The sequence below is a fragment of the Nesoenas mayeri genome, assembly GCF_963082525.1.
Source record: "Nesoenas mayeri genome assembly, chromosome: 5".
Lineage (NCBI taxonomy): Eukaryota > Metazoa > Chordata > Aves > Columbiformes > Columbidae > Nesoenas > Nesoenas mayeri.
The window spans coordinates 41,156,105-41,170,073 of record NC_137548.1 but is presented as its reverse complement, the minus strand read 5'-3'; the positions used below and the strand labels follow the sequence as shown (position 1 = coordinate 41,170,073).

Sequence of the window (13,969 nt, the reverse complement as noted above, 5' to 3'; positions counted from 1 at the left end):
AAGAAAGGCACTGAGTGCTCATAGAAGCAGGTGAGAGGGGAAACAAGAAGCAGAGCATGGACGGAACAAAGCAAGAGGCCTGGAATGGAGCCCGTGTCCTGGGGGGGCCAAAACCAGGGTTTCCTCAGTTGGGGCAAAGAGCCACACCACCTTCCAGCAAAGTGTGTGCTGCTTCTGTTTCTGTTCTAGATCAGTGCAGTGAATGACAATGTGCTACTTCTGTTAGTCACAGGGAGCACAGGTCTGCTTGCCAGACTGAACAGTTCCAGCCTCACCCCCAGTGACTGTCACTGTTGTGCCACATCAGTTTTAAATTTGTTTGAAAATGGCATACAAAACGTTACATGAAGTCAACCAAGGTAGAACTACTGGAAATAGACTGTCGTAATACACATATGCATGGCCTACCTACTCCTTTCATTTTGTCTAAGTGCTCAACTCTTTCAACCATTACAGTATTAGAACACCAATTTTTTTTCACGCAGTGCTGGCTAGTGCTCCTTAAACCCTCTTGCTGTCCATTTCCTGCTGACACAGAACATCCATTTCCCTTCAGAATGGAGGGCTGGTGCAGAAATTGGAGGCTTTGGAAAACAAGCATAAGGGACTGTATTAACAGAGGAGGCAGAAGGTCTTAAATACCTCAGAAGAGCCCCTAGGACTCTGCAGTGGTTAGGTCCACATGAAAGTGCCTGGGGAAAAGAGGTGTTCTGGACAAATTCGCTGGTCATACTGTACACAGGCAGAACTAAACAGATGCTAATCCACAGGGCTCTAGACTGTGTCAGACTAGAACATTAAATATACAGCTAGCATGCAAACTTCTCCTACCCTAAAGGAATAATTCATGGCAAAGGGGCTTATGGTGAACACATGATAATGCTGAGACCAAAGATAATAATGAAATTAAACTAGAAAGAGGGTGGAACAACATTCTCTCTCTCTGAATTTTACTGCTGCTTGGGTCTGAATTGCTATGACTTCCAGATCCACATCCTTTAGCCTTTTACACAAAGATGCAGAGAATCTTTGAAGTTAAAAGAAATCCCCTCACACCCCGTATTTCCTGCAGTTTGAGACATTATTTATTGCCGATATTAGGTAGATATTTTTCCATTTATAGTATTATCTGTATAGACTTTGAAATTTTTTTTGTCTTAAGTGTCATGTGAAACCGGTGTTCCTGAGGAAGATGCAGAAAAACAGATTGAAGCAATTTAAAATAATTTGTCTTGTGCAAAATAACCAGCTGCCAATACCAGCTACATGGTTTGAGATGGAGTGACAGTGGGTAAGGTAGGGAAAGTACCTGATTAAAATTAGATTGGGTTGAAACTCTTTGAATCTTCAGTATTTTACTTCATTTGAAAACCAATGTCATGCTGTATTTTCACATCTAAAACTGTGACAACTTTTGTGCAAGGCTGATTTGGGCAACGGTCTTTTCCCAAGATTGTTGCATCAGTGATGTGGCCATGAATGATCTCCAGCTGCCTCAGCTGCACTGACAGCAGGTCCTAGGCTTGTAGTGGTGCAACTGTGATTTTACCACTCCTTTGACTCACATGGTTGTTTTTACTGTGAGAGTACAAAGTGCAGCTATGCTAATACAGCTGTTTCTCTACTGGGAGCACTTTGCCACTGTGAATATACTGGCTTTCTCAAGTTGGTAAAAGTTTCTAGTACAGACACTTGCTATTGCCAACACCTGAGCACTGTCTGAGGCTGCGTGGAAGTGCAGACACACCATGAGGGCTTGTGCTGAGCTAGGCTCTGTATGTGCACAAAGATATACATGTGTGACAGAATACTTGCTCAGCAAGAAGAATTGCAGTACTCCTGTAATCTTTTCCATAGAAACAGCTCTGGAAGAAGGTAAGAATGAAAGAGATGCTTCACAACAGTCACAAATTCCTAAATCTCCAGGGATAGCCCTGGAGGCTGCTGGTAGAGGTCTTACCTGTTCTGAAGTACTGGCATTGGTAAGGTGATGAGAAACCAGTGGTCACTCCAGCTCCCTGCTCTTTCCCACATTGGCAAAGTAACTGGAGCTCCCTTTATCTCTTCCCTGACAGAGAAGGAGATGGTACCATTGTAGTTGCCAAAAACATACACTGAGAATTGGATCTGTAACAGAGGAAGAAGAGAAAAAGAATGGTAATCTGTGATAAAAAAGGAAAGGTACTCACTTCTCCCCTACTTGGGTACTTGAGACACCAAACCTTTGATCCCGGGTCAAACTGTTTAATCATGCACACCACTAAGGCCCCCATTGCTTGTGTATGGCTCATCACTTCCTAGCACAGAATTTTCTTAGTGGAGACCCTGACTGACACCGCTGTTTGGCAGCTGTTCTCCAGCCACTGACAGCAATATCCATGGCCTCAGACACCATCTGGGTGAGAGAAGACTGCTTTCCTTGTTATCTCCTTCAGGAAAAGAAAAAAAAAAAGCAGTAAAGCAGAGGAACACAGAGGAACACAGGGTTAAACTCCGGAAATGTTTTAACATGAAATGCTTCCGCTAGTGTTAGGTTATTGCAGAAAAACAGTCCTAAATGCATTCTTCTTCAGTGTTCTCACCAGCTTAAAGATTTCTGTGAAAGGGTTTGAACCACAGTATAAATCTTTGAAGGATTCCCATCGTAACCACCCAGGTCAGTGTGTTGCACTGATACGGCTCAATCTGCATTCAGGCACCAACTACATAGAACACAAAAGCACTCCAAAGGGAGAGCTGCCCTGCCCCAAATGCTCTTGAAATGAGGAATTAGGCTGTGTCTAGAGGCAGGAAGCCTTCATCCACATACTTGCTCCAAGTCATAGGCAACAACCATATGACAGGTGAGCAACCCTATCACCAGACCAAAGAGTATTTTGAAGCAGGACTCATTCCTCTTTCTTTGGAGCAACCACTTCCATTTTGCCACAGAGCAAGAGAGAACTGCTATTTCCACCACAGCTTCGAGCCCTCAGCTGGTCTTTATATTACAGAGAGCATCAGCAGGAAAGGGAGCACACACAGGCATGTGCTGCAAAGAACAACCACAGGAAGGTTCCTTGCTCCTGAAATGTGGGTTCAAATCCTTGCCAGTGTGACCGGTACACTACAGCCAACAGCTACTGCTTCCCCTCCTCCTGGTTTTGTGAACCTAGCTCCAAGCACATTTTATTTTGTTGGAACTACCCAGCAAACCTGGCCTAGATTTATAAATAAATATAAATGCTCAAGTTACATTTTTGGCAAATGCACTATATTTTTTTTGCCAGCTCTGATTAGGAGGCATCAAAGCTTTCTATTTTCTTCTAGCAGGGCTGGACCCCAGCTCAAACTTGTAGCTTAATTTTCCCAAGTGCTGTGAGTACAATATTATTTAATATTTTTAATTCAAGCATCTTGGAGCTCCCCTTATTCTTGGTAGAGATTTGGGCTGAAGGCAGGTTATGTGATTTTATACAGACCAAATTGCCCTCACCTTTTGAAATCCCCGAAGAATGTGAACAGAAGTCTATTATCTTCATCTTTTCCTGGAAAATCTTATGTCTACTAACTTCACACTCCTGTTCTCAGTAAATCTGTCAAGTTTGTTAACTCCTACAAAAGTACTGTAGACTTTTTGTAGTGAAGTCTCAGCAGCAGGTATACTGAATGGCTCAACAATCCAGACAGCCAGCTCCCTTTCCTACAAACCAAAGCCACCCTATACAATTCAGGTGCTGGGTACCTTTCAAAGGAATAGTCAGTGCAGTTAGACAGGGGAGATTTTCATACAGAGGAGTTGATTAGGGGCTCCTGCTTTCTCTTACTGGAGATGTACTTCATGTCTCTTTTGCAGTTTTCAACAAGTAGCTAGCTAGGCAGTCTAGCCAACTCTCCTGCTTTTCAGTGTTTTGCAGAGTATGGAGAATGAGCTGGTTGTGCAAACAGCGCCTACAGCCTGAAGATTAACTCCACAAAGGTGCTAAGACAGAGCAATATACCTGGTAGTCTTCAGTGGCAATACTGGCTGGCAAGCTGGTACTGTAAGCCTTGGCTGTACCCCTCGTCTGAGTGTTGTCTGCTCGCAGGTAGAGGAAGTGTCCTGTGAACAGAAAAGTGAGTCAGAAAAGGCAAGATGATGGTTTGCTTTTTTTTAATGATCTCTTGAAATAATTTAACATCAGTGTGCTGAAGCACAGTGTAAGTAAGATGACAAGCACAGCTCGAGAGCAAATCTATTAGTGAGGATATAATAATCACTCTGGCAGATTTCAGCAGCACAAAAGTCAATATCCCAAACCTGTTCCTGGAACGTAAACCCATAAACCTCAGACATCACTCAAGTATTTTGCCATACAGGAGCTCATATCAGTCTACAGTGAACTCCTAATCAGCCCTAATTCTTACAATATTAGTATCAATGACTCTTGGTGAGACAAACACGGAGCTGGAAGAGCTTATTTGTAGTCTTTGTTCCCAAGGACAAGCTCTCAAGAGACAAAGAGGACACTCATATGGACACCCTTCACTTTGACAGGGAATTGTGAGGAAAGACTCATCTGTGCTAACACTTCTGACTTTCCACCTGAACACATGAGGGTCTGGCCTCCCTCCTTATTTACCAAGCTGACAGTTCTGGGAATTATCTGACTCTTTTTATTGTGGTATTCTGTGGCACAGAAAGTGTATGATCACTTGGTCTTCAGATACGCTTACATGTGATGCGGAGTCTGGCAGAAGTCTCAAAAAATTTGTTTCTACAAGCTGCTTAGTTGTGGTGGGCAATTTTTTCTTTGTGATGCAACAGTTACCATACTGCTACTGCAGTACTCTGCAGTTGCATAGCTCATAAGAGGAAGAAGAAGGGAAAAAGTACACAGAGAGGAAAGAAAATTCATTATAGATATATACATGTTTTTAAGGTGAAGGAGAATCAGTGTCTTTGATAGTTTCATGTTAACTTTGTTGTAGAACTTGTTTCATATAAAGTTTTGAATCATGTTGAGAAGTGAATTTTAGCTGCATTTGAAGTTCTTATAGGTAGCACTGATGTTAAAGTTCTTTTGGCAATGCCAAAAAATTTAAAACCATTTTAAAAACCTAGGTTCAAGGCTCTTGTATATATATACATACACACACGCACACATATACACACAGAGAGTGAGAGAGAACTATGAGGAACCTACCACCAGTGGCTTGCAAGGTAGATCCTACAAAGGAGTCATGTGGAATCATTTCACTAAAACCCTGAATAGACCAAGGAGATGCTGCAGTTTCATTCAGTGTCCAGCCACATGGACCCTCTTCAAAAGAGCAATGTGAACCTTCTGGGAGACTGTCTACCATGGAGAACAAGAAAAAGCAGAAAAATATGAGAAACTTGATTATGGAAGAACATGAATGGCAGCAAGAGTCAAAACTCATTGTGGTTGCCTAAGCTAACCAAACTATGCTACAAAGTTTTTTAACATTGAAATATTTATACGTCTCATTTCTTTATTTCCAGAGCCACTCTCACAAAGCCAACACTTTGCTCTTGGAAATATTTGAGATTTTTCAGTTCTGTCCTGCTCTAGATACTATGCAAAACTGCAGCTCCCAAAGTCTAAAGAATGGTAAATCACTGCCATATGTTTGTAAAGGCCTTGCTGTATATTAAATTAGAGACATCAAAAAGTTTTCTGTGGTCACTTAAAGGAAGGTGAATCAACGGATTATTTCAGATCTTTGCCACTATACTTGCAACAAAGCTACATGATGCCTCTTAGCACGATATGTACTGAATCAGGGGATTTCCCTGTCATGTCGTGCAAGAAACATTCTGAACTGAGATCTTGGAGGGACAGATTTATGACCATGTTTTTGGCTGGCACTAGAAAGATGATCAGCACCTTCCACTGAAGGGAGGTTCAGACCTTGGGTCCAGAAGGAATTTCTCACCCAGCTGCAAACATGTACATAAGGTTTTGCCTTTCTGTGGAGTAGCAGCACCTACGAAAGCCAGGTCATTGAGGTCCTTATTGCAATATTGAAAAAACAAACAAACAAACAAACACCAAAACAAAAAAAACCCCAACAAAACAAAAAAACCCAAGTCCATTTTATCCTATATAGGGTGAGTTTTCAAAGAGAATCTTGGTATCCAAACAATGTAAATAGCATAAAATAATTCAGGAGGCGAAATACTGAATTAATCTGGAGATTGATTTAATTTAACTTATTTTTCAGTCTAAGTTATTTCTTCTAATGGGGTGAATGTTCCCACAAAGTGCCATGCCACATACTCACCACACCTCAGGCCTTCCTGTTCTTTGGCAGGGCAATCACTGATGAATTCACAGATTTGTAGGTGGCTGACACAGCCTCCATGAAGGCAGGGGAAGGTGGAGCCTTTATCATATATGGAAAGATCTTGGTTTTCTTTATCTAAAGGAAAAAAAGAAAAGGAAGCCCAGAGATGAGCTGGCAGAATGTGTATGATCCTTCATGAGCATCAGCATTCATGTGTTTCACCTCGGAAAGTGTCCTTTGTATGGTAAATGATACTCATCTCTGCTTTTTACCATGTAAGTTTCTGTCCAGAACGACATTCCTGCAGATCACCTCAGCTCTCACTGAGACCAAATCTATTGCTCCTTTCTCTGTCACGCATTAATCTTCTGCTGTGTTTGTGCTATCTTCATTTATTTATTTTAATGAAGGATCATGCAGTTTCCTACCGTGCTGTGCTCCACAGTTCCACACACATGACTGTGCAGCTGTGACACGCTGCAGGACACTCTGCTGCTGGAGGCAGAGATACCCACTTAGCTCCAGTCCTGACAGACACATTGCTCTGCCCTACTGAGGCTCAGGCTTAACTAACACTCCTGCTGCTGAAACACTGTGCCAGCTCTGTGGCATCCAGTCTGTGAAAAGAGCTGCTGTCCCCACAAGTTGGCTCACTGTGCAGGAACTTTACTACCTAGTCTAGTAAGCTGCATTTTGGGAGCATTTTACTGACTGTACAGGTACCCAGCAACCAGGCTGAACACAATTTTAAAGTCTGATATTTACCAAAAGCAGGACTGCTAATGCACCCAACCTGTCCTGTGGATGTGTGTGTGTGCACCAGTCTGTTACGGACCTGAGGGTGTCCATGCAGCTCTTATTAACCTGCTCCCCTCTAGCAGAACTCTGTAAAGAAGTTCCACTGGGACTATTACTGCTCTGGAAAAAATGAAAAAGTTAGGGAATCAGCTCCAGAAGAATGAGAAAAGGACACCTCTGCAGCAATCCAGGCACACAGTCTGAAACCAGTATTTCTTTATGGCACTATGTTGTGCTGGGAACATGCATCAGCTTATGCAGGGACTGAGTGTTTAGCACAGGGCTTCAAGCTGCATGAATCCCCTTAAAACTCTGTGACTGTCAAAAAAAACATTGCATTAAAAATGAAACATTTGTCAAATTAAAAGACTAATGACTGCAATAAAATTAAATCTCTAATATGATCAAAAGTAGCCTCATGAAACCGCTCTGTGAAACCAGAATTCTCTTTTTTACACTTGAAGCTTTTTACATTACATTCAAAGCTATTTCTACAGTGTCTGCAAAGTGGAGGCAATGGCATTATATTGATGTATAAAAAACAGGAAGTGAAGATGATTATGTCTCCAACTTGCTGGCTGCCTGTGCTGACAGATTCTTGTACTTCCAGGAAGCCTAAATGACATTAACAAGGTTCTGCACAGCTACTGAGATATCATTTGCATGACATTCACAACAGGACTGTAAGAGCCAGGTAAAACTGAGGATTTCTGAGCTGAGCACTCAGTACTTTGGAGATAATAATAACATTTCAACTAATTTCGTTTTAGACAGAAGTTATCAGCCTGGCAGTAGCAAATATACCCCATGGAGCATAGATCAATATTTTTCTTCATAGATTTGGAAGATAGAGCCCCAGTATGGAAAAAGCCTTGGTGACACAGGGTAGTCTTTTTTTCTTGATTATTTAAGAAAGAAAATTATTAAATGCCACAATAATCTAGGCAAAGACTTTTTTCCATCCCTGTTGCTGGACGAAGCATAAGCCCCGTTTTCTCATAGAAAGATCAAGCAAAGCAGATCTGAAAAGCAGAGAGGATCACTGAAATAAATCCTATAACTCTGAGCTTCAACCCTGTCTTCAGAGCCCATACACGTGTGCACACACATAAAACACATGCAAATATGACTATGGCAGGTAAGTACTGCCAGAAATCACGGAGGAGACTCAGCTTTCATTTAACTCACATCTAACTGACTTCCTTATCACACTCATCGATTCTGGTGAGAATGCTGCTCTCTTTTCTGACTGCATTTGGGATGTATTGCCACATACCATGAAAGCAGTTCCTGAGTTGCAAGGAGCCCACTGCCAGCACTTCAACCTCTTGTGCTCCACAGTTTGAATACAGCAAGGTGATTTTAAAAGGTCTTTCTATTCGGCCAATATGGGCCATCAGGTATTTCCATTTCATCCTAGAAGACAACAAAGAACTATAAGACATACACACAGCACACTGGAATCCATGGGGTCTCTAGCATAAAGTTTCTGCACTGTACCAAATAGGAGTAATAGCCTCCACAAGGGGGACAGATCAATGAATGTAAACTCCAACATAAAAAACAGGTGTTAATATAAAACAAGTGATGCTCAGCCCAACAAGCTCATTTTCGGTTATCTTTGCAGCAGATCCTATTGCTAATGCTGAAAAGATCGCACCATTCCGGATGATTATAAAGTTAAAATGGGGCTTAATTTATCACCAGTTTTGGACACTCCCCCCTGATATGTGCCTTCCACATATCAGGTTATGTTGTGTTCACTCTCTGGATCTCCTCAAGCTAACACCGACATTGTATGTCCTGGAAGGAAGTGTCTGGCCCTGAACATTTCTTAGTTGTGTCAAGTGTGAGAATCTTTTTCTCTGTGCATTCTCTACCTAATCTCCCATCTTAAGAAGATAGAGTACACCTACAAAGCAAGAGGAAGAAAAGAAGGAATATTACAGAAAATACAGATTGCTCTGGTACATTACATTACACCACAAAAAAAAGTCATCACCACTAGACGGCAAAGGTTTCTCAACTGCAGCACTTGTGGCCATTCAGAGAAAGACAAGTAGTTCTATGTAATTTTAACGATGCTTGTTAGGCATCAAAAGTTGGAGATACCAAATGGAAATTTTCAAAGTACCTTTCTCAAATCAGTCTGATGAAAGGCAGGGTATTTAGGTGTTGTTAAAAAAAATTCAGCACACACATAAATACCTGCAGATTCCCTAAACTTATCTGAAGTTGAGCTCCTCTTACCAAGATGATCCTATTTCTGCTGTTTCCTGTTCCATCATACCATATTCAACAGCTCAATATAATTTATTTTAGCTTCAGAAATGTCCAGCCCTGAATTACAACTGCGTTGTCTCCACTACCCAACAAAGGACAATGACTGCTTTACTTTCATTCTGTATTACAGCACAGCTTCAGGAATGTCCAGCACGTAAATATATATCATATAAATACACTTACAAATATATTCCCCCTGCCACACTGTGGCGCAACAGCCGAGACTATTCAGCACTGACCCAGAACTGAATCACTTCTGCTACATGACAGAGCTTTGTTCATCACTCCATTGCAAAAATCAATGGTCCTTAACCAAATTGGTTCAATGAAGGTAAGGACAGCCTTTAAACCTTTTGAATCTACCTATTAAGCATACTAGACCTTCCAAGCACTGAGACATAGTTCTAGTACCTCCACCAAGTTGCAACCCACCCCACAGCTGAGACATCACCACATCACTAGTGTTATCACACCCCTGAGTGCAGGACCCTGTAGCACACAGCTGCTGATTCAAAAACAGTGGTACATTTAGTAGTAAGAACTAAAGAGATTACTGCCCCACAGCTGAAAACAATGACTAGTTCAGCTGCTGCACCTTAATCCTACATGGTTTATGAGCTAGATACTTTTGAATTTGCCATTTATAGCCTTGTACATAAAAATAAATGAAAACCACCAGTGATCTAAGTTAATAAACCAACCTCTGAAATGTCACAGCTGAGAAAGACATGCTGTCCCTTCTGCCATCTCTGCTGGGAGAATTGTGGCATCTTGTAGAAGAGCAAGGCCACTGTCTTAAACAACCACTTGTGTGAACTGGCAGCTCTTCTGAGTCAGAGCCCTAAGGCACCATGACACATTCTAGTTGTGCACTCTAGTACTGAAATTTGACTCCATTTATAACACCACAGGAAAAGCTGGCAAGCATCCAGAGACTGTAAAAATGACAAGCAGCTTTGCGTCATCCAGAATACTTTGGTATACAGAGTCTCATCATCATCAAGGTATTCCCCTTCAGAGAAGGCCTCGCCCCAAAGATCCAGCTGCAGCAAGATTTCTAATGCTGTAAATAATTACACTTTCTTTGCTTCATCTCACTATCCAAACAGGAGCCAGATAGAGCCAGTTTAATTTTCTTAATGGAACCAGGAATGCAACCCATTGTCAATCTCGCAGCAGATGGATCATTGCAGCAGGCTTCCAGATAAGCCCAACTTGGCAATACCTTTACTATTGATTTTATGTCAAACTAGATCTCAAGTAATGAGGTAATATTACTCTTCTTCTAAATAGAGATGTGAAAATTTATCAGTATGTATGGGAGGGCTATCAGATTCTGACTTGATTTTAAGAAATTTGCATGGATAGAAAGTTTAGCGTTGCAAGCAACCTGATGCTTAAGGCAAGAGAATTCAAGATTCACTCTGCAAACCTATAATTTCAACCCTTGGTTTGTATTTTCAACTTTTGATTTATATTAACCTCTCAAAACCTCCTCTGCAGAGCAAAAGTTTTCTTCCTTCTCCTTCCCAATCCTTTCTATGTCATGCCTTACCATATCCAACAAACGTAACTGTTTATTAGTTTTAAGAAAGACTATCTTAACATTAAGAACAATTTCTTCATTAAGAGTGAAAAATTTAATGCATCCGAACAGGAAAGCTGAAACCTTTTCTGAATTAGGGGAACTCACTGCATGGGTTATTGCACAAAGGTATGTATACTAAATGCTTCCAGGGTCAATCAATGAACATACAAATCAGAAACTTTATATTACTTTTCTATAGATAGAAAGTTGTTCTCTGCAAGTCTTCACAAACATCCAGTTCTAGCCATTGGGCTTAAAAAGGAAATAGAAGAGAGAGCAGAACACATGCCCACCCCTCCTGCCTTCACTAGCCAGTTAGACCCAGTGTATTTTTGGGTGCAATTTCAACGGAAGCACAAGGGGCAGTAAATCATACTCTCAGATTAGTATTCAAAAATTAGAGTCCTATAGAACAGCTGGACAATCTCTCCTTTTCTAGCCACATTTTTTAATCAAAATGGCTGTGCTTATTGTTGTCAGTATATATTAGGCATTTTCTGAGGACACTTACCAGACTACTCCCTTTCAAAGGCTCATGTAGTTGGACACCTCATTTATGAAACCCAAATGACCCTACCTGTTTCTAGACATTCAGATTAGCTACATGGCAATGTTTTCATCTATGACAGTGGAAGTTAAGTAACTTTTGCAGATAAAAACAACCACATTAGTGGAACAGAAGTGTCAAAACCAGTTTCTACAAGTGTCTTAGAAGCTGGTAGGGCATTTTAGCACTGCCACCCCCGCCTCGTCTCCTCCTCCTACCACCCCCAAAGAAAGGGACACACACACACATACAAAACTAAGCTGTAATTGTTTTGTGAGGTTAGATAACTGAAAACCCATGTGTGCACATGGCTGTGAACTTTTTGCTTTTTGACCTGCCAAGACTATCATGACCAGTGTCTTGTACTTCAGAAAGAAAGAAGATCAAGATCAATTTGGCTTACTGACCATGGAAAGGGAAAATATTATCCCTGCCCCAAGTGATGCTTTTTTATTTTCACTGGAGTGGGATTACTGAGACTTGAAAGAAACTAGCTCCTTATTGAACCAGTTTCATCTGACAATACTGGAATAATTTTGGTCAACAACAAACACAAGCATGTGACGCCATTCACAATAAAAGTACACAGGACTCAGAAGAATTTTCAACTGTGACTGAGTCTGCATGATAAAGAGAGAAAAGGCGAGATAAGCAAAATAGTAAAAAAGACATTAGATGTGACCTGAACCAGCACTGTAACTGTAACCCTGAGAAAGTGAAGACAGCTTTCTGAGCCAAGTGCCAGATGAAGAAGGCTTGGACTTTCAAGAAAAGCTACAGTCTCTTGATGTTTGAGGTCTACTGAGATAATGAGAAATATAATTTTATATATTTTTTTGTAAATATATAGAATTTTGAACACCTCACTTCCTCAGTGATTCTTCCTCTACTGGTAATAACTCGGAATACCCACACCTTATAGAGTGGTATATAGTAATAAATATCATGACTTTGCCCTACTTGTTAAGACACTGTGTCTCAAGTTCCATCTGTTTCTTTGTTCTTTCACTAAGATATATGTGCGAAAAAATAAGTGGCAGGTTCCATACTACAAATTTAATGATAAATCCTAGCAGTCAGTAAAGTAGACAGCACAACTTTCTCTCATGCATGACACATATCCAAGCTTTTGGGAACTGTGTAGCGGATGGATCCTGAAGAAAGAAACACCATCAGGAGAATATCTCCAGGTCCAGAAAGGGAACAGTTCACTGAAGTGGTCTGGTGCAGCTGGAATTTATGAAAAAGTACAGCTTGATCCTGGAATTGAGGCGTGATAAAAGAGACTGAAGCAGGATTTTCTGGAGTGCCAGATTATCAGCAAAAGTGCCATCTAGCCTTTTTTCTATATCTAAGTTTCTACTTTGATCTCACGACAGTCCCTTGGTAGTAACTGTCAATGGTTAAACTATGTACTACACATAGGCATCTATCTCAAGGTCATTTGCTCCTTCTCCTCCTTATTCTGCTCTAAATTGTGTGGCTGTGTTTGGTTAAAACAAAAGCCTGTAGAACTCCCACTCCTATGGAAAACCCCTGGAAAGCAGGAACGCTTCAGGATGGTCTCTCTTCTTAACAACCAATGCTGTTAAAATCTTACTTGTGGAGGGAATGTTCATTTCAGACTATCTGCCTAACGAGAAGCAGCTAAATCACTCTATTAGAAATAATTTTTTGTCCTACCTGCACAGTCAGATTTTTCTGGAACTGTGCAGAGATTTTAAAGATTTTCCACATAATGAGGGAGAAATGGAAGGTTATTCGACCTAAAATGGCTCCTAACTCTGCTTTTATCTGTTCCTTCCCCTCCCTTCTGTCTTGATTTAAAACAGGACTCAGCCACCTTCCATCTTTAAAACCTTAATACTAAACCCTCTGATCTTACCAGTGTTTCATTTCATTCACTAAGAAAAAGTAATACCAATGTCTGTGCCAACTTTCAGTAAAGCTTACTCCATTCTAATGTCATCACTTTTAGGTAGATGATAATCTTGATTTCAGGTAGAATTGTTTTGCAGTGCTCAAATAAACTGTTGAACAACATCTATGATCCATTCCAGAGACACTGCACTGATTGTGATCAAAGCCTGGTCTGGCCAGTTAGGCAAATCAAAAGTGTGTTTTATGTGCTTATTAGAGGGGAATGGAGCTTTGGCTGCAGTTGCAGAGGCTTGTCAAACACTCAAAAGCAGCAATGGCAGCTATAGGTAAAAAAAGGACATTAGAAACTGATCCCATAAAATGCAAGAGTTTCCTTGTGAAATTGACAAGAAGGGGAAGGAGTAGCCAGGAAGGAAGTGAGCAACAGCTAAAAGCAGGAGAGAGAGAGAGAGAGAGAGAGGGATCTGAAGGAAAATAAATACTTTTTTTAGTCAAACTCTGTTATCTTTGGTTGACCAGGAGTCTTGGCTACAGACATCTATGGCAGTCTGGAGAGTGCCAAAGAATTCAAAGAAAACAAGAACTGGGATCTATTGCTTAAG

The 13,969-nt window shown here is 41.0% G+C and overlaps 1 protein-coding gene across 1 annotated transcript in view; it reads right to left on the bottom strand.

The window, feature by feature from the left end:
• LTK (leukocyte receptor tyrosine kinase) overlaps nt 1–13,969 on the bottom strand; it is a gene marked incomplete at both ends in the record, with an annotated part of 94,721 nt that overhangs the window by 31,633 nt on the left and 49,119 nt on the right. The window contains 5 exons of the mRNA XM_080345261.1: nt 1,961–2,127; nt 3,981–4,081; nt 5,166–5,318; nt 6,268–6,405; nt 8,345–8,484. Of these exons, the coding sequence (XP_080201387.1) occupies nt 1,961–2,127; nt 3,981–4,081; nt 5,166–5,318; nt 6,268–6,405; nt 8,345–8,484 (699 nt within the window). The remainder of the gene's footprint in view (nt 1–1,960; nt 2,128–3,980; nt 4,082–5,165; nt 5,319–6,267; nt 6,406–8,344; nt 8,485–13,969) is intronic.